The 26,068-nt window shown below is 36.8% G+C and overlaps 1 protein-coding gene across 4 annotated transcripts in view; it reads right to left on the bottom strand.

The window, feature by feature from the left end:
• Window positions 1-26,068, bottom strand: part of RAPGEF4 (Rap guanine nucleotide exchange factor 4) — a 142,354-nt gene that overhangs the window by 103,253 nt on the left and 13,033 nt on the right. For 2 of the 4 annotated variants that reach the window (XM_063162150.1, XM_063162151.1), the window contains exon 4: window positions 17,480-17,626. In XM_063162150.1, coding sequence (XP_063018220.1) covers window positions 17,480-17,626 — 147 coding nt within the window. Of the gene's footprint in view, window positions 1-1,399; window positions 1,542-12,454; window positions 12,577-17,479; window positions 17,627-26,068 lie in introns of those variants that run through there. The other 2 variants (XM_063162153.1, XM_063162152.1) reach the window with 2 other exon arrangements.

Below are 26,068 nucleotides of genomic sequence, written 5' to 3'. Positions count from 1 at the left end.
TTCCCTCTTCTCTATTTCCATCCATCAGTCCTGTAGGAAAGTTGCAACTACTAACAGGTAAACCTTTTGTTTTGGCTAAGATCTAAAAAAAACCACCTGTGTTACAAAATCTGAAACTGGCCCATACACTGACTATTTGAGGTCTGTGAAGTGGATAACAGCCACACAATATCCCTGTATTTTTCAATTGCCACAAAAATAAACCATTTGAAGACACACTCATACAGGCTGCTTCTAAGCCTCCTGCTACTATATTTGGGCACAGTTACAATGCTATAAAATAAATAGATGTTGCTCTGTATGTTTATACCTACTTTCTCAAGCGCCTTTCACACCTCCTTTAACATATTTTATAATTAGTTTATTTAAAGCCACTTTCTTTCTCTAGAAACAAGTAAATAAATACAGAAATATTAGTGGGTTTTCATAAATGCTTCCAAATTTCCCTTGCTTTCAGACTGCACAGCAAGACCTGCTTTGGGTTTCCCTGCCTTTTTGCCTAAAGCCATGAGAGACAGCCTGAGATTCCACATCAATAGCTTTTACTACACATTTTTTTTCTCTTAGAGCAAAGCATCACCTTAACATCTGAACAGCAAAATTCCACCTTTCCTTTTTATTTTCCCATGCATTATTTAAACATGCTGCTCTGAATTCTACAATTAGGATACTCCTGGGTACTTACAATCAACGTCTTTAACGTCAGATACAGCAGGAAATGTGTGCTCTCCAGGATAGTTTCACACATTTGTTTGCTGTACAGTAGCTCAATTTAAATATGATAATCTAATTCAGTAAAAATGAACCAAAATCAGATTTACTGCAAAAAGTTTTAAAATTTAATTTTCAGACTAGCAATCAATGCTTATTCAGTTTTCATCTTATCCCTGCCTTCCCTTTTTGCAGATGTTTAAATGACACTAAATTAAACAATTGCACAAATTTTTAAAAATGCAGGAAAATTACCATCTGCACTAAATTCATGAATAAAAAGGTCCAGATAAATCAGTCTTTGTAAGCACTTTTCTTAACAGAAAAAAATTTATAGAAAGCAAAAATTCTCACAGTAAAAATAATTTTTTTTAAGATCATTTTGAAACATAAGATGACAGAAATTATAAAGGGAGATCTCACTATCATCTCATTCAAAACCTTCCTCAATTCCCAGAATATGACTTAGAGGATTAAATATTAAAACATCTTCAAAGAAATAACTATGTTGAGACGCACAGCAATAAGCCCATTACTATTCACAGACATAAACAGTATCCAAGTATTATCTGCTTAGTATTAAGCTCCATTGCAATTTCCCTAAATCTATGCAAAATAAAAATATACTCTAGTAAACAACAACAATTGCAACATAATGAAACCACCAAAAAAGGAATCTTAAACTTACATTGATGTGTTATTATAGGTCGTGCACAGCAAGGAGCCCTAAGGATACATTTTAGGTTTTTTATCCATGCTCCGTTCTTGTTGCTGATGTGACCACTTAGGCACATGGTCAAGTTGCAATCAGCTTCTCTCTCAGTGATGTATGAGAGCTGTGCTGATTTATCTCGTCCTTCTGCAGCAGATTAGCACTAATGTTTCTGCTTCTGTATCCTACCTCTCTTCAGCGCAGACCCTGCATTATCACTGGCAATCCGAATTAAAGAGCCAGTGAACGTAGCACAATTTCTTTTCTTTCTGAAACCATTGCAAAGCAGGTAGTCCCACACAAATAGAATATTTTATCCACTGAGCCTATTTTTTAACACTTTTGGCAAGAACAGTAATCAGAGATGCAGTAGAATGGTTCCAGTAAGTGTGCTATAGTCTTCTAGTGATTTATTCTGTTAAAGGAATATTCTGCTATGCAGAGGGCCCTAAGCAAGAGATGGTTGTAATGCAGCAACATTTCAGCCAAAACCATGGGATCTTCGCTTTGTAACACAAAGGTGTTGTGCTATACACAGTGAAACTCTAGTTTATCCCAAAGAAGTGGACAATGTGAAATTAATTCACACAAACAGGGTTTAGGAGAAAAAAAAGCAAGTTAAGTGCCTTCTATGTTAAAGGTACTTAATATATAAATTGATTAAGTTAAAAATTATTTCAGTGCCTTACAGTGTATTCATTCATTACAAAATCTTTCTTTTTGCCTTAGGATTGATATATTTTACACTATGGGATTGGTAAATTCAACTATTAAAAGTATTACAAAGCACATGACTAAATCTTTTTGTTACTATTTTCACTTTGCAGTAAACACCTACTATTTTAGCAGTAAAATACAATTGTTAATTCATTATCTTTTCAATTCAAGACACCATGAGACACAGCTGTTTAAATTTTTATAAGGACTTTGACAAATATTTAGGAAAGAAATGGATGTCTTAGACCATCTTGTCTTGAAAATGTGAACATTCTGACAAGTCTGCTCACTGTCAAAATGACTCACATCACTGCTGTTCCTAGCTGCTACTCTTTCTGATCATAGAAGTATTTCTCCCTGCTTTTAAGAATCAAATGCCATACCTGAATATTAAACAAGAAATGCGTGCTGCTTGAACACTAGCAATATTTGAACAGTAGAAAAATTTCAGCTATTCATAAAGACCTATTCAATGTCTATTGTCAGTATTCATTTTTTAAAAAAACATTATATGGACTGTCTTACCCTAACCAGGAAAGAAAGTGAAACTGAATCAACTCATTACTTTATAAAAAATGCTAAAACAGAAGACTATTTTTGCTCTAATATGGAAGTCTAATGTGGTCACATCCATTTCAAAGTGCTTTCTGGATTACACATATACCTGCCACAGGAGCACACAACCTTGGGGACAGAATGTAACAAAGACCTAAGAACAATCATTAGCAGAGTATTTGTTCAAAGGCAGCTTTAGATCTTGGTGTGGGACTGCATGAGACTACTTCAAGCCTCCCCAGCTTTCCTCCTTTTTTTGGTATGTTGTTGATAAGGAATGAAACGCATGACTGAAGAAGGGCATCTAGAAAAAGTGACAATCTCCTGAGGGAAGGTATGTGAAAAAAGAGCTTCAAGGCATCCCCAGCACTGAGTGAGCAGCACCTGGCCATTCCATTTGCTGTACTGCAAAAAAAGGAATTAGCCTTTAGCCTGAAATCTTTAAATCTGGGGTACAAACAGCATTGCAGCTTCTACTGCAGATGCACATAGAATCATTCTAAAAAAATCAACTCCACTTCAAACATTACCATTTACATTGAGCCCAAACTCCTATCAGAAGTTTGTCTGGAACCTCATCATTCTGATGGTTAGAAAGAAATTTCTGATGTACACTTAAACACTCAAGCTGCTTAGTACCCATCTGATCCTGAGCAGCACCATGCTTTAACAGTTTACACCCCCTGAATGGTGGTCTTGTCTACTTATAGGCACCAACCAAATTCCAGATCAGCTTTCACACCAACAAGACTAACCCAGACATGTGCTTTTATCATACAAAACAAACAGTCCATCTCCCTTACCACTGCAGTCCTTCTCCCAGTTTTGATTTCATGTCTTCTGAACCTTGGAGAGCAGAACAATATACTGTGTTCCACTTGGACTCAACACAAGAGTTCATTTTGGTAGACCAAATAAACTGTGGTTTTAATACATGGTGCAATAACACGTAAGCCTCCTGCTACCTTATCTTCAGCTAAAAGCTACATATTTATCTATAATGAAATTCTGACATATATCAACATATTGGGGTGTGTTAATATGTATTTTCTCTGCTATACTACATGAGACCATGAAGTTAGGAATTAACACCAACCAGCACTGACATATGTCAAGTGCTTATGGATGTAACATTACTGCTGGACCCCTGCCAAACTCCCAATTTTTACTGATACAACATATTGGTTTGATAAGGTAACTTCCAGTTCTGTGAAAAAAGTTGATTCCACAACTATTCAGCAAGGAGAGGAAAGAATACCCATTGTATCACCGTCTGCCACTAAAAAGCATCATCTGCTCTTTCCAGGCTCCAGTGGTTTCCTTAAGTGTTACACACCAGCTATGCAAACAACACACTAATACTCCAAACATGCAAATGGATTATATGTATTTCTACAGGAAATTACTCAAGGCAATTGAGAGTGTAAAGTCAAACAAATTATCATCTATAATTGAAAACATGCAAGTAACTTTTAATTAAACATCACTCCTCTACTGAAAAAAAACACACTAGAACTCTACTAAAAGGGAAGATAGCTAATAAGGAGGGGGGAGTGGAGGGGAAGGAATGAACAAAACACTGTTTTGTGAAGAGACTGTTGTTCACAAAAAAAAAATTGCAAAGCAGACTTTTAAATGCACTTCTAACTTATTATTGATTCAAACCCCACATCAATTTCAAGCAAGGCAGGCAAATACAAAGTACCTCTCCATCTCCCTGTAGCAACTACTTGCTGACCAGTATCACAGATTGTTTTTTGTGAGTTTTCATTCCCACATTAAAAAGCAGAAACTTCATACTAGTAGTATTAATTATTTTGTTACATAAGAAGGGAAAATACAACTCATGGTCTCCTCCAGGATACCACAACCACTTATTATATTTTATTCAATACAAATTAACTCAATTCTTATCCAAAGACTTTGTCCAGTTAATGGATACCAGGAAAGGAAATTCACCTACCATTTTGAAATGATACTCAGACTAACAGTATGGATACCCACATATAATCAATGTCTTGGAGAACTCTTGTGTTAGGAAAATATGTATTCCTACTGTTGCTGGGGCTGGAAGCAACAGCAGTACTTCCTTTGCCCCACATCTTCCCATAACTTTAGTGTGCAAAGTTGACAAGAATCCACTCAAGTATCAATACTTAACGGGCTGATTGATAGCATATATCAGTCCTGAAGTTGAATATTCAGAAAGTGTAAAAGGCGGAAAAATCCACATTCTCTTGTTAAAACAGGAAAAGTCTGTCTCTTAGAATAAAATTACACCAAGTATCTTTAGTATATGAGGACAGATGCAGATAACACCCTCTATAAGGCAACTCCAAGTGGCAGATGTATGTAAATACATCAGAAAGAAACAAAAATGAAAGTTTTGATGTGAATTTCTATTATAATCTCAAAGCATATAGTCTTTCAGCCATACCACAGCAACAGCATAAGTAAATGCCCCAGATATTACAGGCTCAGACTGAAGTGTAGCTCTTCCTTGATAATACATTATGTAAAATGGGTACAGGAATTAACTCTGCTGCTGCATCAGTGTATTCAGACATATCTGCTTAATTGCCTACACTTCTACTACATTTCACTGCTTTAGCTCTGCAGAGCAAATGTGCTAAGAAATACTAAGTGACGGCATAGTTGTCACCACCTTTAACAGTGCAAGAATTATTTCCTTACTTCTTCATGATTGCTGGTTGCCTAGTAAGATCAAAATGCCACAGATAAACCTAAGGAGAAACACCCAATAAACCCTTAAGCAGAGCTCAACAAAGCTTCCATTAAATGCTAGCAGGAACAGAAGTGACAAACGCAGAAAGAAAAACCGTATTAATAAATCTGTGGAAGGGATAGATACCATAATACTGAGAAACGACAGCAGAAAGAAAAAAGGCATTTGAAAAATGTTTCATGCTTCCAGAGAGGATATAGGCTTGAAGGGTATTGGCAGAAAGGAAGAAAAAAGAAAATAAGTCTGTACTGAGCTTTTAATCTTTTCTTAATTATACTGAGAGTCTCCAGCATTATCCCCAGAGAGAATTAAGTATAAAAGACTAAGTTACTCAAACAAGTTCCTTTATAACAAGTCCTTTCAGAACAGCATGACTTCTTTGAAGGACTCAGTTTCTGAAAGATTAGGTCACACAAAAATCATATTGTAATGAGTATTTTGATTATACTAAAACAAAATTGTACCTGATTCTACTAACCTGCGCTCAGGAATATGTGGATAGGGTTCTGTGGGAATAAACAGAATAGAGCTTGTTTGTCTATTTTGGTTAATACTTCAAGAAAAGGATTTGCACTGGTAGTGAAAAAATATATTTTTCAAAGGTCAAGAGAGTGGTGGTATGCAAAATATAATAGAAACTACTTGGGAAATGGTCAGAGGTTAAAATGTCATCAGGTTGAACTATATCAGTTCAGTACTAGATACAGGATAGCAAGGTTTCACTTTAAATGCTTATTATTTATCACCCTCAAACAGCTGTTATATAAGCCTGGCTTAAAGCTATGTACAGCATCTAGAAAGAAAACACTATTTGATCAATGTAACTTGAAATTAACAGAAGTAAAGTTCATTCAGAAGATTTAATGTGTAAACTTTTAATTGTGAGTTTCAGCTTTCTTTCAACTTCTTCACTTGTGATTTAACTGAGAATGTATTTTAAGCAGAGTTCAGAGCAAATACACACTAATGGTCGTATGTAATCAGGCATGGGATAAAGGATAAAGAAACCAAGCTATAAGCACTACACCAGACTGATGGTATGAATCCACATACTCTGCTAAACCACTGATTTCAACAACAGCCTGTAATAGAAATACTAGATGAAAACACAAATTTTATGAACATCTAATTCATGAGATAGTTCAAAAATACATGGAACACATGCCTTAAAAGGCACCACATCTTGTGTGATGTTCTTCAATATTTGTGGCATAAACAACTATTCACCAAACAAAAAATATTTATCCATAAGCAGACTTGCTTCCATAAATCCCCTTGAGATTTAAACATTTCTGAGGGTCAGGAGGACCTTTCACATTCCTGGTGAACAGATTTCTAGGAACTTTTTGGCTCACTGAATGAATGGAATTTGAGCAATACCCACTAACCATGAGACCTGTAACTGCTGGAGTTTTACTGCTCAGATTGAAATGAAGATTGATTCATGAGCAAGCACATGGACTATTTGGGGTTTTTTTTTAATCTCTTTCTTTTCTTGATATCTGGGACTGGCCATAATCAGCAAAGATGACAGGCTGAGCCCTGTAATTCTTATTCTCTGCCAGAGGAGAGATGCTCCATATTTAGGTCTTAGTTTTCTATATCTTCCTTTTTAAGCGTACCTGAGGGATGCCGAGAGTTCGCAAGGCTTTGATACGACTTCCCTCAGTACTGGGCTGACCATTGTGTTAAGGCCCCCCGAAGTACTTAGGCACAAAATCATTTAAGGGATTCCAGCCTCTTGCTCTCACATTGTATCAGCTGTATCAGGGGGTAGAAACTGCTACAGAAGGGATAAGGCTAAAGAGAATTGAACACTACCGCCATCAGCCCATGCTGCATATTATACAAGGAGAAAAAAGCAATTAGTAATTACCTGGGTTGAAATCTCACAATGCTCATTGATTTCAATATGGTAGTATTTCACCATGGATGAAAAGCAGGGAGGAACCAGGCTTAGGTTTCTAATAATCACTGAATTCTGATTATGACCAGGAAAAGGTATTTATGAGCACTGTACTATCTAATGCAAGCAAAGAGCACTCTTCTTTTGAACCCATTTATTAATCCATATGCCTAAACTATTCATAATGTCTGGGGTTTAGCTTCTTTTAAGTTGCAGAATACCCATTCAAGGGAGTACTCACTAAAAATAGAAGAATTTACATTCCACTGAATAGGACCTGTATGTTTCATTACTCTTGCTACATGAAAGTGAACATTTTTTAAATATTTTGTAAAAATATTTTTTAACTACACCACACTGTGGGAATAAAAAGGAATAATACATACTATGATACAACAGCCTTGTTTTCAGCTTGTGCTAATCTGTTTTAAGATCATCCACTACCACAAAACTCCTTGTCAAAGATCGCTAAATTTTTTTAATGCTGCCAGGTTTCAGCTAATGGATTTTTAAAATGTAGATATTAAAACATATCCATTGATCCAAGAAATGGTATCAGATAATTTGCCTCACCCATAATATAGTACAAAGCAGAAAGCAGCCATTGAAATGCAGAATGCAAGCACACACTCTGTGTAGCAATGCCTTGGACAAACCCATCACTTGTATCAATTGCCATAAAGCAACAAAAATCTCAAGCTTCTAAGGGCTTGCAATTTCTCTCAATAACCTGCAAACTAAGAGTAATAATAGATAAACCTCTATTGTAAGGAAGAAAAAGTACAATTCATCTGAAAAGAGACAAAGGACATAGATGATAACACCAACCAGAAGATCAGAAAGGGTCCATCTCTGAAATAACCCATTCAAATACAACAGCACACTGAAGGGATGGTCTGTGTTAAATCCAGAGGTTGAGAAGCGTAAGCAAAGCCCTATGCAGCTGATCACTTTGGTATGCACTTCAAGGCTGGAAAGGGAAACTGCCAACCACAAAGAGCTAGAACCAAAGCTCCAGGCAATCTGACACAGAAGTCTGACAAGGCAAATCTAAATTTGCATTGTAGCATCTACATACACAATACATATTAGATACAGAGCAGCTTATATATGCACATTATATATATCTGAAAAAACATAATTCTGTTAGGCTTTTTTTTCTCTCTGTGACAGAGGAGAATGAGACATTTGATAGTAAAAAGTATGTCTGGGAAAAAAGCCAGAATCAATTTTATAAGCTTCAAATGTTATGATTCTTCTGAAAGACATTTTTACTTAATAAAAATGAACTAATGAAAGACCAGAAGTTTGTTTCCTGAAGTATTATTCACAGCCTCCCAGTTGTGTTTTGCAATATATGTTTTTGCCATTTAGCACATCATGCTTAGAGATACCACATTTAATAATACAATCTGCTGAGGATGAAAAACATTTTCTTTGCTAATAAAAAAGCTGGTTATAGAAAGTGCAAGTTTGGCAGTAAAGCTTCCAAGAAAAATTGCAGCCTGAAAACACCTGCAGACTAAGTGTATACATTTCAGTTTGTCAGATGTTTTTCTGTAATTTAAATATTTTAAGAATCAATCAAAATACTTTCTTTTCTTGGAAATCAGATGAATTAACTTTACATCTAACCATGATAAAATATGGGAAAACCAATAAAGGCATTACTTAACAGGGAGACTGACATGCTTTCTGGATGTTTCAATTCTTTTTTATCCAAGAAACAACCTCAAATAAGTCAAGCTTTCTGCAATATTATTTAAGACCTTTTGAAGTGCTAATGAACATATAAGCATTTATATGGAATGAAGATAGGAATGACAACATATTTTTGCACAGTGTCTGGTACAATGGGATTCAACAAAGGGTTCAAGCAGATGGTCATTATTACAGTGATACAGAACAGCACTTGCAGAAATGACATGGTGAGATGGCTCAAGAGAAGCCAAATCTACACAGTCCTATTCCACTTCTGCACGGTGATCAGGGACAGAGTCACAAAATGCTGCCTTTGAAATACATTCAGAATAAATCAGGAGACTGAAATACAAATCAGTTGTAGGGATGACACACAAGAACATGCACCAGGAAAGTTTGCTGCAGAGAGACATGAAGAAGGATCAAGACCTTTCCAACCAGCATGTTATTTTCCAATATTTTCAGTTGCTTAAGAGGCATCTGAAGCACCAGTGACTGTCACCTTAAACCAAGAATAACAACAAAGAAAGAGACACTCTGAGTTAAAACTAACTAGGTCTTCTCCAAGAATTCTGCCTCATGGACAATATTGAATATCATAATAATAACACAGTAAATAATCTGAAACAGAGCAGACAATTACCAGTTATGAATTTTTCAGTCACAATGTCATTATTTAGCAAAGGACTTATCACAGCAAGACTCTTCCAAAATGCTTTTACACTTTCATCAGTACATATCACGCCAAGGAAAATGCTGCATAACTGAAGTGAAAAATCTTGTTCCTAGAAAAGCTTTTCCATTGCCAATGGCCAGGAAGGTTACCTTAGGATATAGACTGTCATAAATACTGTTCACAAAATCTGTATCTATTCTTAAAATATGAAGTGTTTAATATAACCAAACAAAAGCAGCAGTCATCATGGTGCTATGCTGACAAACATGGCTGGCTCTGATGCATGTTTGGCTCCTGAGGGTTAAATGCTGTTTCATGCTCATTAAAATCTGCTCTACCAGAGAGAGCATCACTCGTTAAAATTAGAAATGTCTGAAAAAGCAAAACAAAAGGATGAAAACTAAAACCATATTATGAAGATGATCAAAACCAATGTAACTGCAGTACTAAAGGCCAGAATCTGCTCCCATGTAGCTCCTCATGTAATAAATCAATTGTGTTGTATTCATTTGAAATATGTTCAATTCATACCAGCAAAACTGGGAGCACTATCTGACACTTTTTCTTGGTATAATAACAATTCTGGAATCTTTCCCTGCTACTCACTTGCATGCTTTCTTAGTATTAACACAATGTATGAAGGTGGGATGTTAGCTATTTTCACAGTTTTGCTCACATCTAGCCAATTCTGTGTTTACTGTCATATTCTAAAACTGGGCACAGGGATTTTTTTTATATTCTTCCTCCTTCCATGTGTTCCTATAGAAAAAAAATCTTGCCTACCATCACTTCATTTTTCAGTGTCTCACACACTAGCTCTGTGTCTTTGCATAAAAATTTGTATTTGTTATCAGCTGTGATTAGCAGAAAACATAAGGCAACAGATTCCACACACTTGGGTCCTTCTGATGCCTTAAGATTTAGCTTTTATATTTCTCAGATCAGTACTGCTTTAGTATATAACTCTAAAACTCCACAGACTCTCAGCTACTGTTCTCCCATTTTATTCAGATAAACCAATTTCTCTCTAGACCTGAAATTCAAGGACACCTCACTTTCTCAGGCACCAAAAAATGTAAACAACAGTGAAGTAGGGGGCAAACTGGGGGAATGTGACTCCATTACCTGAAGCTGTAACTGGATAATTAACTTCTGATATGCAAATAGACCAAATTTATACCCATCCAAAAAACCCGTGATAGTTGTCCATCTTGGCTGTAGTCTCTGCAAGCCTCCTGCACTGCCCAAGGTTCAGCCTTTGAAGGCCTTTCAATAAATACCTACCTTTAACTCTGTCTAGCCTCTGTTCTAGGTAGCCTCTCCAGGCATCACTTCCACAACTCTCTTCTGTCTTGTATGCTGTATCTGATAACATGGAATAATTCTTCCCTGTTCTGACAAGATGACTATTTGGGAGGTTGGTGAACACAGTATTCTGGGTACATTGAAAATGCAGGCTACCACAATTTGATCACTTTCACGTTCCTCAAATAAAATCCCATTAGAGAGACAAATCATCAAGGAATCATTTGAGCAGTCAATGGAGAGAGTGACATGAAGCGGGTAAAGACAGCTGAGTGTTCCATGACCACCTTTTTATACTTTTGTGGGTCTCCAAGCACTTCACTATTTTAAATCACATGACCACCCATCCTGCAAAGCTAAATATTCTGTATTTTATTAACTGTAGTTTTATACCTCTACTATGTTTGCCTATGGGAAATCAGTAAATCAGGGCAGAGACTTCTGCAATTGATTACTGGGCAATAAACAGGCAAAGTGGTACACCATAAATCAAGGTGATAGTTTAGGGGCTGGACATTAATCTGTTTTTTTTTTGATTCCCCCCTTCCAATATTTCATTTCTCAGATCAAATTTAATCTCTCACTCAAATGAACTGGAAAGAATTTCTGGTTTGGAGTACTCATTGGTGAAAAGGTATATTAGAAAGTACTGACATTTACGTGAGATTCCTAACACGCCTTAAACACACTGAAGTGTTCAGGAGCCTGCCAGAGAAAGAACATTGTCATTGAACAATGCAACATGTATTTTCCAACAGCTTAAGGCAAGGCAAAGGCCACCTCTCTGAAATGCTGCCTACTGCATTACATGAGGTTACATGCAGTAACCTCCTTTGACAAACAATGCACTTACAATATGACCAAACGGATAAAAATTAAAATCCTTCCATATTTGTTTTCAATGTATTTTTACGTGCCTTCATAATTCCTACTGCTATAATTCCAGGACATAAAATGAGGCATAAAATGATTTTATACCTTGATATGAGAGGTGTGATTAGATATACCTTAAAGTGACAAACTGATATTCCATACAAATATACGGAGAGCTGTGGTCCCAATTCTGATGAACTCAAGCATTATTCAGAAACCCCACAGAATAGTGCTATAGCATCCCCTTTCATACATGTACTTCCTACATGGCATTCCAATGAAATGGCATGTAAAACTTCTGTTCTGACAGACCTGGTTTTAAACTAGCTCATTAAAACCTAGTGCTCACAGTGCTCAGAAAACAAAGGGGGTAAGATAGCTGCTTCTCCCAAAGCTATCATTACAGAGCAGTTCAGTCTGCTGAGGGCTACTGAATTAACAGCAGATGGGCAAAAGCAAGAAGCAAGTTATCAAGTTATCACTACAGTTTATCAGTTTAAAAGATGTGCAAGGGCTTCTGAATAGGAATTAAAAAAAAAAAAAATTTCTGACCTTATTGACCTTATGGGGGCCACGTCTCCCTCTCTCCAAAGTCACTGCATGCTGAAGTAATAGCTGTTCTTCATTACTCAAGTGTTTCTCAAGGCATGTTCAGTAACTTCTAACACAGTCCACACAAAAGGAAAACAGTTATTTGTATGCTATCCAAGGAAGGCTGAGTAATACACCACAGTAGGAAAGACCTCCAAAAATAAGTCACCTCTCAGCAGATTCACTCCCTTCCTGTCTGGGTTTGAATCAGTTTGCAACTGCATGAAAAGACAAGCTCAAGGATGAATTACAGAGAACTGTAATGATCACACTGCTCAAATGCACTCATTTCCCTCTGACTCTCTTTAAAAGAATCCAGTTATTAGGGGTGGAGCAAGGTAGTGCTCAACAGGATGTGCGTGACCAGAGCTCCCCATGCGTAGCCTTCTATTTTCATGTCTATTTTTGGATGTATTTTCCTTTGTGCTTTGAAGCTGTTTTTTGGGCGAGGTAGCTAGCACCACAATCACTTTACATGCTGAGGAAGGAAAGCAAGCCCTCATCAACACAAACAGTAGTTTTTCCTACAGATCCATAGAGCATCTTGGAAGTCTACAGCGTTGTAACAGTAACGAAGTACTTTTTTCACGTTTGTTAGTGCTCTTCAGACACCAAAGCCAAGGACATTCGGTGCACAAAGGAACAATCACCAGCGATTCCCATAACCTACTAGCTCTTTATCAGGAAACAGTGTTCAGCTGTGTGAGAATTCAGTGTGAGATTTCATCATCTTTAATCCGCTGTAACAGCGTTGATAGACAACGAGTCTCCAAGGATGAGTAAGCAGAGAAGATGAACAGATGTTCCCCAACAGGATGCTACTTTAACAGACACAGTCATTAGAGAAAAGACTGGCTCATTTTAACTGGTAATTGTTGTTATCAGGACAATGTCATTTGTTTTGACCAGCATCCCCTGACTGATAGAAATGAAGGTCACAGAAAATCTTTCTGCACTTAAAGGGCTGACTGAATATAAAGCTGCATGTATTACAGAAGGCACCTTACTGTATTTTTACAAAGAATATCCTATCTTTTACTTAAAAAATATTTAAATTTAAAAAGCTGGCAGACTAATACTAATTATAAAAAAAAAGTCAGTTTAGTAGTAGCTATCTCTTTTTTTTTCAGGTATAGATCCAACTACACTAGTACTCATAGAAATTAATACCTTTGCTGTATATTGTGCATTAAGTACATCAGTAAAACATATCTAATCTGGGAATCATTATACCAATACCATTGCTGCTTAGAGCAATACAGCTAATACAGGATAAGTTACTTTTCAATTTAAACAAAACTCAGAGAAGTCTGCAAATTCACAATATGAAGTTTCAGAGATACTGAAAATTCTTTCTAAACTTAGAAATAATTAAAATAGATAAACTTTCTCTCAAAATCTAGTTTCAGGATGTACACTAAAAGTTTCATAAGCAGCATAATGGATATGTAATTGTCTTTCAAAGAACTGCATTGATATAAAAATATTTGCTGCAAATGTGAACTTCATCAGTAGGCTTCAGTATTAACAAATTTTTAGTGTTAAGAAGGACATTTCATAGCTTTTACTCCTAGCACTTCAGATTAGTTGTACAGAAAATTAAAGCCAATACTGAATCTATTTCTGTTGTTTCATTTTCCAAGATTACCTTCACAATCTAAAAACAAGAAAAAATACTTAAAATTGCAGTATTGGATTTTCTTTCCTCTGAAGGAATAACTCTGTTATTTGGTTAAAGGAGTTTTGATTTGTTATTTCTCTCAAAAGAAGGAAATAAATTTCCCCAAAAATTAATTTCTTGGGGAAAACCAAACAAATTAAAAATAACATATATTGTATTTTTACACTTCTATTATTAATCATTAAAATTCTACACACATAAAATCAGTAACCATTTTAAGAATACTAACCCTACAATTTATTTAGGCTGTTCTTATACTGCAGTATTACATTATTTTGGCAATATTTTACTTTTTTTTTTTTCTGGATAAACTACTTCTTTCATGAATTAAATTCTCATTATGTGGACAGTTGAAATTTGCCCACAGTAGATTTTAACTTTTACAATATCTGGATTGTAATGAACCGACAATTGCCTTTCCCCATTTTTCCACGGTACCATATGTATTAAATATCTGTGATCCACTCTTGACTTTGTGTGGGTTTTCACTAAACACAATTAAAAACAGAATGACATGTAACTAACAGTTTCCTCATACAGACTTTATCACAGCAAAGATATATGAACCTTAGGATAAGGCAGAAAGAACAAAGCAGCATCAAAAACATAAAAAGTCTCCCTTTAGAAAAGTATTTACCTTTCTTCAGGTAACAACAATATTAATAATAATATAGAACTGGTGCTACTGTTGGGAAAATTTTCTTACATAATTTTCTATCGACTTTAAACATTGTCTCTTTATCACACGCTAGCTGCAGTTTATGCAGACTCTGGGACTAGCAGGCTGCAAGGAAATAAGTATTACCTTGAAAAAATGAACAACTTTATTATATCTGAGACCAACCAGCAAAGTTGTATTTCATTGAACAATTTTCCACTCACTGAGAGCACAGGGATAGCCTCCTTGAAAGAACACACAACAAAATATATGAGAAGTTCACTGTAAAATGGCACAAAAGGCAAAGAAGCACCACAATCCAAACTGTGGTCTCTGACTGACACCTGCAGCATTTGTGATGTGTTCTACAGCTCAATTTCATAAAGGCTGCAACACACAAGGTGTATGCTAAAGCTGCCTGTGATCACTCCAGTACTTCTAACACATATCATCTTCCACAAAAGCATCTATCATCAAAAAATTCAGCAAATTCATCAAAAGTGCTAGAAGTTAAACTGTATTATAGTGATTAAAGAGCAAATTATGTTGAAATTATTTTAAAAACAACTTTAAATATGAAATTCAAAAACTTTTAGAAGGGAACCTCCACGTCTCCAATAATCCTGGTAAGAGAACAACAATCTCTGAAAGCTTAGCAGGAAATTCATATGCATGGGAGAAATGACTGTGCTTATACCACTTAAAAGTGAATTTTTACAAAAATGTTACCAGAGAAACCTGAAATTGGATTTATTCCACCCATCATTATCTTGTAAAGCACTATCCACATTATCAAATTTCTGACTACTGACAAATGCTGCATATGTTAAAACAGATGAGACCACTGGCATATTTCATCTTTTCATGCCAAGGCCTAAAACTACAATGCAGCTGCTGTAGCAAAAAAAAAAACCCTGTGAACTGCAAAAAAATATTGCCTTGTCAGATTCTTCAAATTAACTGCAAAACTTCAGTAACTGTAGAAATTGCCAAAACATTTTAATTTCATTGTAGAACCTGCCAAAAAACAGTACAAATCCTGGCTATGCAATTCAATGATTATCTGATACTGACAGGCATTCAGCGGCAAGCCTGTTTCACTCACACAGTGGTCATTCATGCCTTGGCAATGCTGCACCATTAACTGTGCTCGAGGTAACATATTGTCAGGCAGGTGATGAAAGTGCCATTTCCTCCATCAATGTAGATAGTTGGGGATCTGACTTTTTTTCTGATACTGACTTCAGAACTGCTTCAGGACAATTATTTGCAGTATAATACTGCTCTTTCATAGGAAAACAAAGAAAAAAAATCCATCCATCCACAGTTAGAAGCTGAACTAAAATGTTAAAACCAGCACCTATTTCTTCAACATAATTAGTGTCCCTAGACCTGCAGCTTTAGGACACTGTCACACAATCTGGCAGCTCTGCACAACACCTACACTCGTACAGTCATCATTTCAAACAACCTGGAAGTACAAATTGGCAATGGTGAAGGCCAGGCCTTCCAGTTCCCACAATTTTCAAACCAAAAGTAGTGCTTGCAAAAATGCAAACAGATTCAAATTCAGTAACTTTCTGCGGCAACATGTTAATGAAGTCTTCTCTGCATGGATACCAAAGTAGACAGACTACAGAATGAAGAACCTCAGCAGTATGTTTTCCACAAAGGAAAGTTTTAAGGGAATTCACATGTAATCACTAAGATTTTTAAGTGATCTTGATCCATCTGCAAATTCTAAACCCCTTACAGCTGGTGATGAGACAGGAGAAAATGAGAATAATTTAAAATTTCAGAGTATAATAAAAATAGACTCTCCTCATAAAAGCTGGCAATAAAAGCAAAATTAAGGCTAAGAGAGCAACACCTGCAGTATATAAATAAATTCCACCAGAAATTCTACCACCTAAGTATTTCATTACAAGAGGCCTACAAGAAAGAAATACAGGAGTATGTAATCATACATTATATGAAGCACGAAAGAGAAGTGAAAACTTTCCTTTTTTTCCAACCTAATTTAAAATATTATACTTTGCTTATGATATAAATGTCATCATACTATGTGGTGATCCATCCTGGAGAGGATGGGCTGTGGGCCAACCATGCAGCAAATAACAACATTAGACCCTGGACACTACGAAGCTAAAATGAGAAATCTCTAGTAAGGTTATGGTGAGAAGTGAAGGAGAAGAAAAAGATGATGGGAACATTATGCAGATTAAGTTATTCCTTATAAGGTTATGTTCTGAACCCTGCCGTCTGATTAGTTAATCTTGTGCTCCACATAAGGTATTGTTTCTGTTTCTCTGTGTTCATTGGTTCCCTGCCCTCAGATAATGTCTATATAAGGCTGTGTTCGTGCCATTTGGGGATCTTCTAAAGGAGCTGTGTACATCTGTGCTGTTTATGCTTTGTGTTGTGACCCTGCGTGCCTCCTTTTATCTCCATTAAAGCTTTCCCATTTAGTCATTCCCATCCCTTGTTTTATTTTATTGCCACACTCCCAGCTGATTCCATCCCGGGGCTGCACGTGCCAGCAGCAACAAGGGCTCATCCAACATGAGATGCAACAATACTATATTACAAATGCTTTCAAAGTCAAGTCATTTTTTTCTGCATTAACTGCAAATAAATCTGAACTTACCTCCCAAAGTGCTTTGAAGTCCTTCTGCTCAATTCGAAGGAGTTCACTGTGTTCCCTGGTAACAATGGTAGCATGGCGAGGAGTGTTATCCAGAATGGACTCTCCAAAAGCAGTTCCTATTCCAAGAGTGCATATCGTCACAGCATCCTTTGATTCAAAAAAAAGGACACATTAAATGTTTCAGGATGTTTTGAAAGTTTTTGTGTCTTAATTTTAATAGCACTGCCTTGAGATCCTTTTGCAATCTGCTTAGAAAGAAATTTAATTTAAGCATCATCAACAAAAAAAATCAATATTCTTTTAAAACAATATGGGAAGCTTTAACATAGAAACAAGTGGGACTTCTGTTTTCTATATTCATCAGTTGAATTAGACATTTCTGAATGCAAATCTGAGAACACAAGAACCACTTTCATCTTTACAAAAACCTGTGATCTCTGCTAATTACCTCTAAACACCGCTGATGATGAGATCTTTAGAAATGTCAGAGATGATGAGAAGGTAACTAGAATCAGAAACGCAATCTTGGAAAAGAAATTTCTGTCCTTCGCAAGCTACTCTCATGAGAAAGAAAATTCACCTGTTATGTTTTCTGTTCTGAAAACGCAACTTTCAATTATAACATCCTCTCGTATTTATATTGCATTTCTCTATTATACAAGCAATGTGCTTGTACTGTTGAACCAACTTTTGGCCCTTCTGCTGAAAATGCCAGCAAATCTTTCAATTGTTAATGGATGCTTCTCAATCAACTACCAGACCAAAAAAAAAAAACAACTTTTCACATAAATCAGGGATTTCAAGAAAACTATCAAATTTCAAACAACCTGGAAAAAACGGATCCATGTACAGAGCCATAAGAAGGTCCCAAACAAGCAGCAAAGTCCACTTCAAAGGAGTCTATATGAGCACATGCCATTCTAAATGATGTCTAAATGAATCTCCCTTGGCCAGGAACTCCTCTGTAGTAGTTCCAATAAAAATTTTGAGCTACTGCAGAGCAAACAAGTAGCCATTAAACAACTTGCTTGAATCAAGATCTTTAGATACATGTTCTATTTTCAGCTCAAAAGTTGCTTTGTTCCTCATCACAGGCTTGAAGCTGAACACTCACATGTCTTTTTTCTGAGATGAGCCTTATCTGATGGCCTCTTAAGTAATTTTAAAAATTAGCCACAGCATAAAAAATTTAAAATCATACAAACTGTACTTAACAAAGGAAAAATATTTCATAAGCACACAGAAAATTACAAATAAACATATAAAAACACATGCTACCTTTACTTGATACAACATGAGAAGTCTAGTTTAATTCTAAAATGTAGGATTCATGCAAAATCAAAGCAGAAACGTTTGTTATCCTCGTGGCTGATAATCCAGGAGAGATGCATGAACATGTTTCAGCACCATTTTCTGTTTTCAGAATTGCCCTGCTTTTCTTTCATGCATCAAATAAGTCATAATAGGCAAATATTATTAATATAAAGTTAGTAGCTTTGTAATTGCAATACACAGACAAAAGCCCATAATAGTCCAGTTCCCTGAACCATAGCAAATTGCGCTTACACAGATGTTACCATATAAAATTGTGTGTTCAGGAAAACAAAATCACTTATGTCTCAGAGAAGATCTAGGAAAAATTTACCAAATGTCAGAAATAAATTTTCAAGGAAGGAAAATAAGAACAGATATTCTTTAACAGAAAGAATATTTGGGAATGAGCACCTTGGCACCTAAATGGAAGCCTCTACAAGCAGACTGTAATACAGTTTATACACTGAAATCTGCCTTCCCAAGCTTACATTTCAGAGCTGAAACACTCTATGCATGGTACAATACTCACAATGGCATTCAAAGGATCTACAAAGAAAATGAGGGGTTACTGCTCATACAAAATTTCACCTCCAGATATACAATACTTTATTCTCAATCCTATTCAGAAAGTTCAGATAAAAGAGCTCTGTTCAGGACAGGACAACCAAATAGCCTGGCCTAAAATAAACTTTTCCTGTAGGTAGATCATAGACATTGTTTACATCTTCTAACTTCTCACTCACTCCCCTCCCTTCAAAAAATAAAACTCATTTTAAACATTTCACCTTCTCTGACTGTTCACAACCCTAAAGAATAATCTTTAATGACAGAACAGACATGAGAAGCAAAAAGGATAATTGTTGGTTAAGAAACTATATGATAACTTCTGATGAGGCATTTAAGCTTAAGAAATAAATTAAAACTGTGGAATGTTAGGTCAAGAGGCTGAAATGGTCCTTTATACATTCATTAAAGGAAAATCCAGGCTTCCATCCAATGCCTTGTTAAGGCTGACCTAGAACAGAGGCTAGATGGAGTTAAGGAATAAAGTAGCTATTTATTAAAAGGGCTCCATGGATACACCTTGGGCAGTACAAGAGCCCAGCCAGGGCTACACCCAAAATGAACCAAAATGGTCACAAAATGGACAACCGGTCACGAGGTCTCTCACTTTTATAAGTTCTAGTCCATTGGCATATGGGAGGTATCTGTCCAGTTAGAGCTTTAAGTTATGAAGTCCCATCCTTCTTGTTTCCCTCTCTTCAGTCCACCTTGTTTATGCTCTCGGGCCTGAAATTTGGATCGGTTGTCCTTGGTCCCAAGCTAGAGGAGGAATTGTTTTTTCTAGCTACTCTGTGAAGAGAGCTTACTATCCCTTAATATGAAGCTCAGAACTACACACTAAAGCAGTACGGACTCTGAAAAATATAAAAGCTAAAACCTAATGCATCACATCAAGTTATCAAGTTCTTTCAGATTTTTTCCCCAGCCATCACAGTTGTCCACAGAAATGCAGTTTCACAGCCCACTGGGGTGCAGACCTATATGCCTTCTTCGAGGCTTCAGAGCCCCATTTTCTCGCTACCCCTTGTTTATACATCTGCAGCCTCCTGGGGAATCAGGTGTGTTTCCTATTATGCCTGTTAACCTTACACTCAAGAATCTCCTGCTGTTCAGTGAAGACTTGAGGAGGATTGCTAGCAGCTCAAAACTCCCTGTTTGCTGTTCCCCTCTGCAATCCCAGAAGCAGCAGGGTGTTCTGGTGGCTGGTAACCAGCTAACATTCACACAGCTATTTAAAAGGCAGTATTAGAGACTTAGAAAGATGAGATTGCTGCCATTTCTATCTGTCCTCTGTACACACCATAAAACAGTAGCATTCAAATCAGAGGCTGCTTGTGTATTCAGTTTCACTGACTCTTACTGCCACATGAGACACATGCAGGGAATGCATTCTTAAGCCTTTCCCTCACCCCCCCCCCCATCAATCCAAAATATTATTGAATTTGCTACACCATTTTAATGGAATGGATGAGAATCAGAAAGAAGGCTCTGCTTTATTCCCTTCCCACCATCTCAAGGATCATCCTGTATCCCTCCTCCTTGACTTGTGACCCCTTCAGTTTCTCAAGCAGGCAAACAGAATTTTTGTGTGTAAATAAAATCCCAGTGTCGGAAAGAGAAATGAAGAAAACAGGGAAAAACATTACGAGTGCTAGGCTCAAAGGGATTGGGGACATTCCTTTGAAAGTTTAGTTTGATCAACATTTTGAGTTTATAAGGGAGCTGATGTAGCTAGATTGTTTTTGATTTCATCATTTTCTTACACCTTGCATCTTTATCTCATCTGACAATCTGTATCACTCTAGAACGTCGTACTATCTCTATGTTTAACAGGAGTTTTGCCAAAGCTGGCACTTTGAGATGCTTGCTTATTATTACTTTGACACAGTTCAGTTTATCCTCAGTAAAAATTTCCTTTTATAACAGAGAAACCAAGGATATACATGAAAGTAAACGATGAAGTAATTTTTCTGTTCCCTTACCTTCCTTCAGTGTTCCAGGCATTCAGACAAGAAGTCCATATCAAAATATTTCTAACAATAACACAGAAATACCTTCTGAACACACTAAAACTGCAGTTTGCAAACATGTTAGGCCACCCTCTTTACACAAGACAAGGTTATTTACTTAAAGTAGGCATTATGATTCTACAAAAACTGTGAGCAGCTTCTCTTTAAGTACCTAATTAAAATATGTATGGTTCAGATTAACTGAACTGTAATACCACATTCAAAAAAGCTACCTGCAATGTCTTAGATATTTTCCTATATCACCTGACAGAGAAAAGTGAAATTATTTTTCTATATTAACTTCCAATAAACAAAGTTCAAAATCAAAATCAGCACAACCACAACACAGGAGCTCAGCATGAGCCAACACACTCTGCTGCTCAGCTTAGTACATTAGTTCAGCCAATCTCTGTGTTACAATGGGTAAAGCAGTTCTCATGCTCAAACTAAATAATTTTAAACTAGCTTAGGCATATTTATACTACTAACTACAGTACAAACCTATGTCACAACTTCACATAGGTTATCTCCAAAATACATAATGACATTTACATGCTGAAAGCAGTATTGGACTACTGTGTTTAAATCCCTTTCCTTGCTGCCACTTCATCTTATCAGACACCTCCTTTGTCCTCAGTTTCAAAGAGCTGTGAAATTCTTCCATTTCTTACATGAACATCTGAACCTCTTTCTTCACAGTCATTCTTCTCAGCAACCCCACTAACTTATTTGGCTTTTCATCCCCAGCCCTCTGCATCTTCTTACAGCTGACACTGCTGTACCATCCAAGCACTCACAGCTCCTCCTTTATAGCTTTTACAAAACAGGCTAATTGTTTTTAGTCAATGCTCTATGTTAAATTTGGTCTGTTTTTAAAAACTGACCAGCCTAAAAAACCCCATCATAACATAGGCAAGATAAGCTGGCAAAACGTGCTGGCACACATTATAATTCAGCTGGCAAAATAGAGAAAAAAACCCAGAAGATCAAATTGCTATTTGGTCTTTGTCTTTTTCCTTTTCATTCCACCACAGATTATCAGAAAAACCTTTGGGGTAAAAGGCTCTGAATCTGATTCAGAAAATCACAGTGTTGCAGAATCTGACAACATCGTAACACTGATGTCATAATGCATTTATTCCCAGCTTTATTCTGAGACACTGCCAACAGTCATCCTTAGACTGTTCAGCTTCAAAACAGAGTTCAAAAATGAAACATACACAGGGCAATTTGTCTGCAATGTATTTAAGACAACACCATACCAGGAATATCCCTAAGAGAAACTTCTATTACTAAATATCTCAACATTGGGTAGACAACAGTGCCAAATAAAAATGAAAGTCAGAATCTGATCATAACTGAGGGCAAAGACCTCTTTCTGATATATACTATAGAGGCTGCCTTTTCTGTTTATTTTGAAGGTAACTTAACAATATTTTTCTATGACTTTTAAGTACTGTATTTATCAGGGTATTTGTTACAAACAAGTTGAGGCAAGACCAAAGCAGTTCATTACAGTTACCTCTGGAATTCACAGTGAGACGTTTTCACCCTAGAAAAAGTCCTCTTCGATCTCTTCTTGATTGTTGAATGCTCAGAAAAAAATCCATTAACAGTTTTCACAGACAGCAGACTCCACTCAGGATGTACTAGATGAGTAATCCTGTCAAATCCCTGTAGCCATTCCAACGGCATATGAAATTACCAGCACATTTTACCAGCTCGGTGGGACAAAACTAACAGTAACAGCAAAATTTTCGCTGGCCAAACTCTTTAAACAGGTGTGTATGTTAAATAGCCGAACACGATTTACAAAGCGTCCATTGCAGCACTGAACACTGCCCGCGCCCGGGTTTGCTCTGTGTTCCAACGCCGCCCTCTCGTGACAGAACACAGCTTTGCAGGCAGAAAGGATTTTTGCAAACCAGTGGGAAAGCGAGGCTTTATGAGGTCCTAAATATCTGTGTCTGTCTCTATTAAAGTCCTTAAAACAATAGATGTAAAAGTTCCTGTTATTATAATATCAAATAATACTAACATCAATATTTATGTTTACATGAATTCTCAACTTGGTCATAATCAGTATTACTGATATTTTCTGAGAGAAATCACAGGTGTCTACATTAGTAAGCTACTGTGCAACAAGAATGTGTATGAATTAATACCTCACTAGCTACACTGAAGTCTTGATCCATTAGAACCTTGAGATTTAATTTCTAGTGCAAGGCATTTCCCTACATGACTCTGTAGGAACAAAGACTATTAAGACATTTTTAGTAGGGACCAGGTGCACAATAACTTACTGCACTTCTCATGGGAGAAAGCTACCAATCACCAAAAGTGACTGTGCAGAGAGGTAGCACATGGTAGCTGGTACACAATGCATTAATTCCTAGGCTTGATGAAATTTAAGTTTCCCAAGCACACAGATAACACACCTAGCAAAATGGGACTCATATTTTTAATCAAGAGAATTGATTTTCTGTATTTACATTAACACTGTAGGCATCATCATATAATCATAGGCTAATTCAAGCTGCAAGAAAACTCAGGAGTTCATCTAAAACCTCCTGTTTATCTGAAGTATTAAACAGTGTCCATAAAATTTCACATTTTAACCAATAGGAACCTAAATACCAAGTTAGCTTTCCTTCTACTAGGAAAGACAGAATAATCCTGTACTTTTACATGAGTCTACAAACTTCTAAACTCAGGTAAACATCTGCATCTGTCCTGCTCTGCTGGAAGTTTCTCATTAACATCAGGGCCATTTATGGTATAATAGTAACAGCAGAGCAATTAGTCATTATTATGACTTTGCAAAGGACCTTTGTTCCTGGGTGATGTGATTGGAAAATGTGCTCCAAGTACCCCTACACCTTAAGCACTGGTCACCCATCCCCAGCTGGGAGCACAACGCTGTCAACTGAGCGTGCCAGGGCTACCCTGACAGCAATACAACACCGTATTGTTGTACAAATACATACAAACCCATCATCTGGGTTTGTAGTGAGCACAGTAGGCAGGGAGTGCTAGCAAGTATTTCAGTTTCAAGAATGGCTGGTACCAGGCCAACAAAAAAGTACAGGCAAGACTGTACAGGAACTACATCTAGGAGCTACAGGCAGGAGAGTGAGAAGGAGACCAAGAATGGACAAGGAGGGGCATGGTATAAACCCCAAGCTGGAGCAAAAACAGAGAAAATGTTGGACTCAAATAGTATTTAGGAGTCCCCACACATGAAAGTTATTCAGACAGGAATGGTAAATGCATGGGCTGCCATGTTTTTGGCAGTGAGGCTACATTCTAGGGCAGCTAGGCAGTGGTAAGAATTCAGTTCATTGTTCACGTGAGAAGGAAATGTGAGGTAAGAAATAACTGCAGAATATAATTTCTAGAACTAGAATCACATGAATTGTAATTCAACTGCTTCCTACTGGCAGGAAAATGAAGTTAACCTGAACAAGCAGAAAAAAATATTTACATTATATTCATTAAGAAACTAAAGTGTTCCATACTCCATCTAATGGAACAAATCAACACTCCAAAGTGATTCTTAATTTAACATCCAGATTGTGCAGATGTGTTACTTTCTGAGTAAAGAGCATTGATTCTTCACAACAGTGTAGTGCCATCTTTTGGCAAACACTGGAAAATCCTGATTGCTTTAGACATCCACAGAAAAGGGTCTCATAAGAGCCCAGTACTGTTCCAAATTGTGACAATACCAGTGACAGCCAGGCCATGCCAAGAATTGCTCAAATTAAGCTAATTATACTCTCAATCAATCTCTACTTAGTACAGTGAAGAGGTTGCTAAAAATAATATGAAAGGAGTTCCTTTTGCATCTACCATTCTACTGCAGGAAATAGAGAGACCCAGTACTCACACACTGCCTTGACTTGCATTCTGACCCAATTGCAATGGTGATGCGATGCTCAACAAAGAGAAAAAAATCCAACTTCTGCTATAAGCAAAAAACTTTCCTCAATCAGCCAAACTTTGGGCAAAGAATACACCACCACAATCCCCCCCTACACATGCTCTTTTCAGTCCAGGTGGGGAAAATGGGTAGCAGTCTCTGTAAGGTCCTGGATAGCTATACTAATGCAAAGGCACAACGAGTCCCTTATCAGAGGTACAACCCCATGGGACTTCAGGGGACAATCGCTGGTCTCAAACATGGGGGCAGGGAAGGGACAGGATGCCTTCCCAGAAGACTAAGCTCACAGCAACAGGTGCATGACATTAGACAACATGGATGGGAGACTCTAAAAGTATCTCATCCCTTTAGATTTTTATTTACTCTAAATTTTATAAATCCAGGAGCACCACGATACTGAGAAACCACTTAAAATTTGGGGAGAATTTGACTTGTTCTTCTGTTTCTTAACACTGACTAGGTATTACCTACAGGCTTCTTGTCCAACATGGCAGCAGTTCCAATAGTCTGCTATTACTACACCACTTCCCCATTCCTGCAGTGGAGACTGCATTCTGCTGTTATTAGACTGCATTGCTAGTGGGTTCACTTTGAACTTCCTGAAGAAGAACTGAATTAAATATTTCTAGAGAATGAATTAACAACTCTCCAATCTAGCACAACTTCTTTAGCACTACTGGAAAAGACAGAGGAGACTTGTTTCACATTGAAAGGCAGATCATTTTCAGAGCATTACTCTTCAGTTTCTTGTAATCAATG

Source organism: Melospiza melodia, chromosome 8 (genome assembly GCF_035770615.1).
Source record: "Melospiza melodia melodia isolate bMelMel2 chromosome 8, bMelMel2.pri, whole genome shotgun sequence".
NCBI lineage: Eukaryota > Metazoa > Chordata > Aves > Passeriformes > Passerellidae > Melospiza > Melospiza melodia.
The sequence above is the reverse complement of the archived record's forward strand: the minus strand, read 5'-3'. Positions and strand labels throughout refer to the sequence as shown.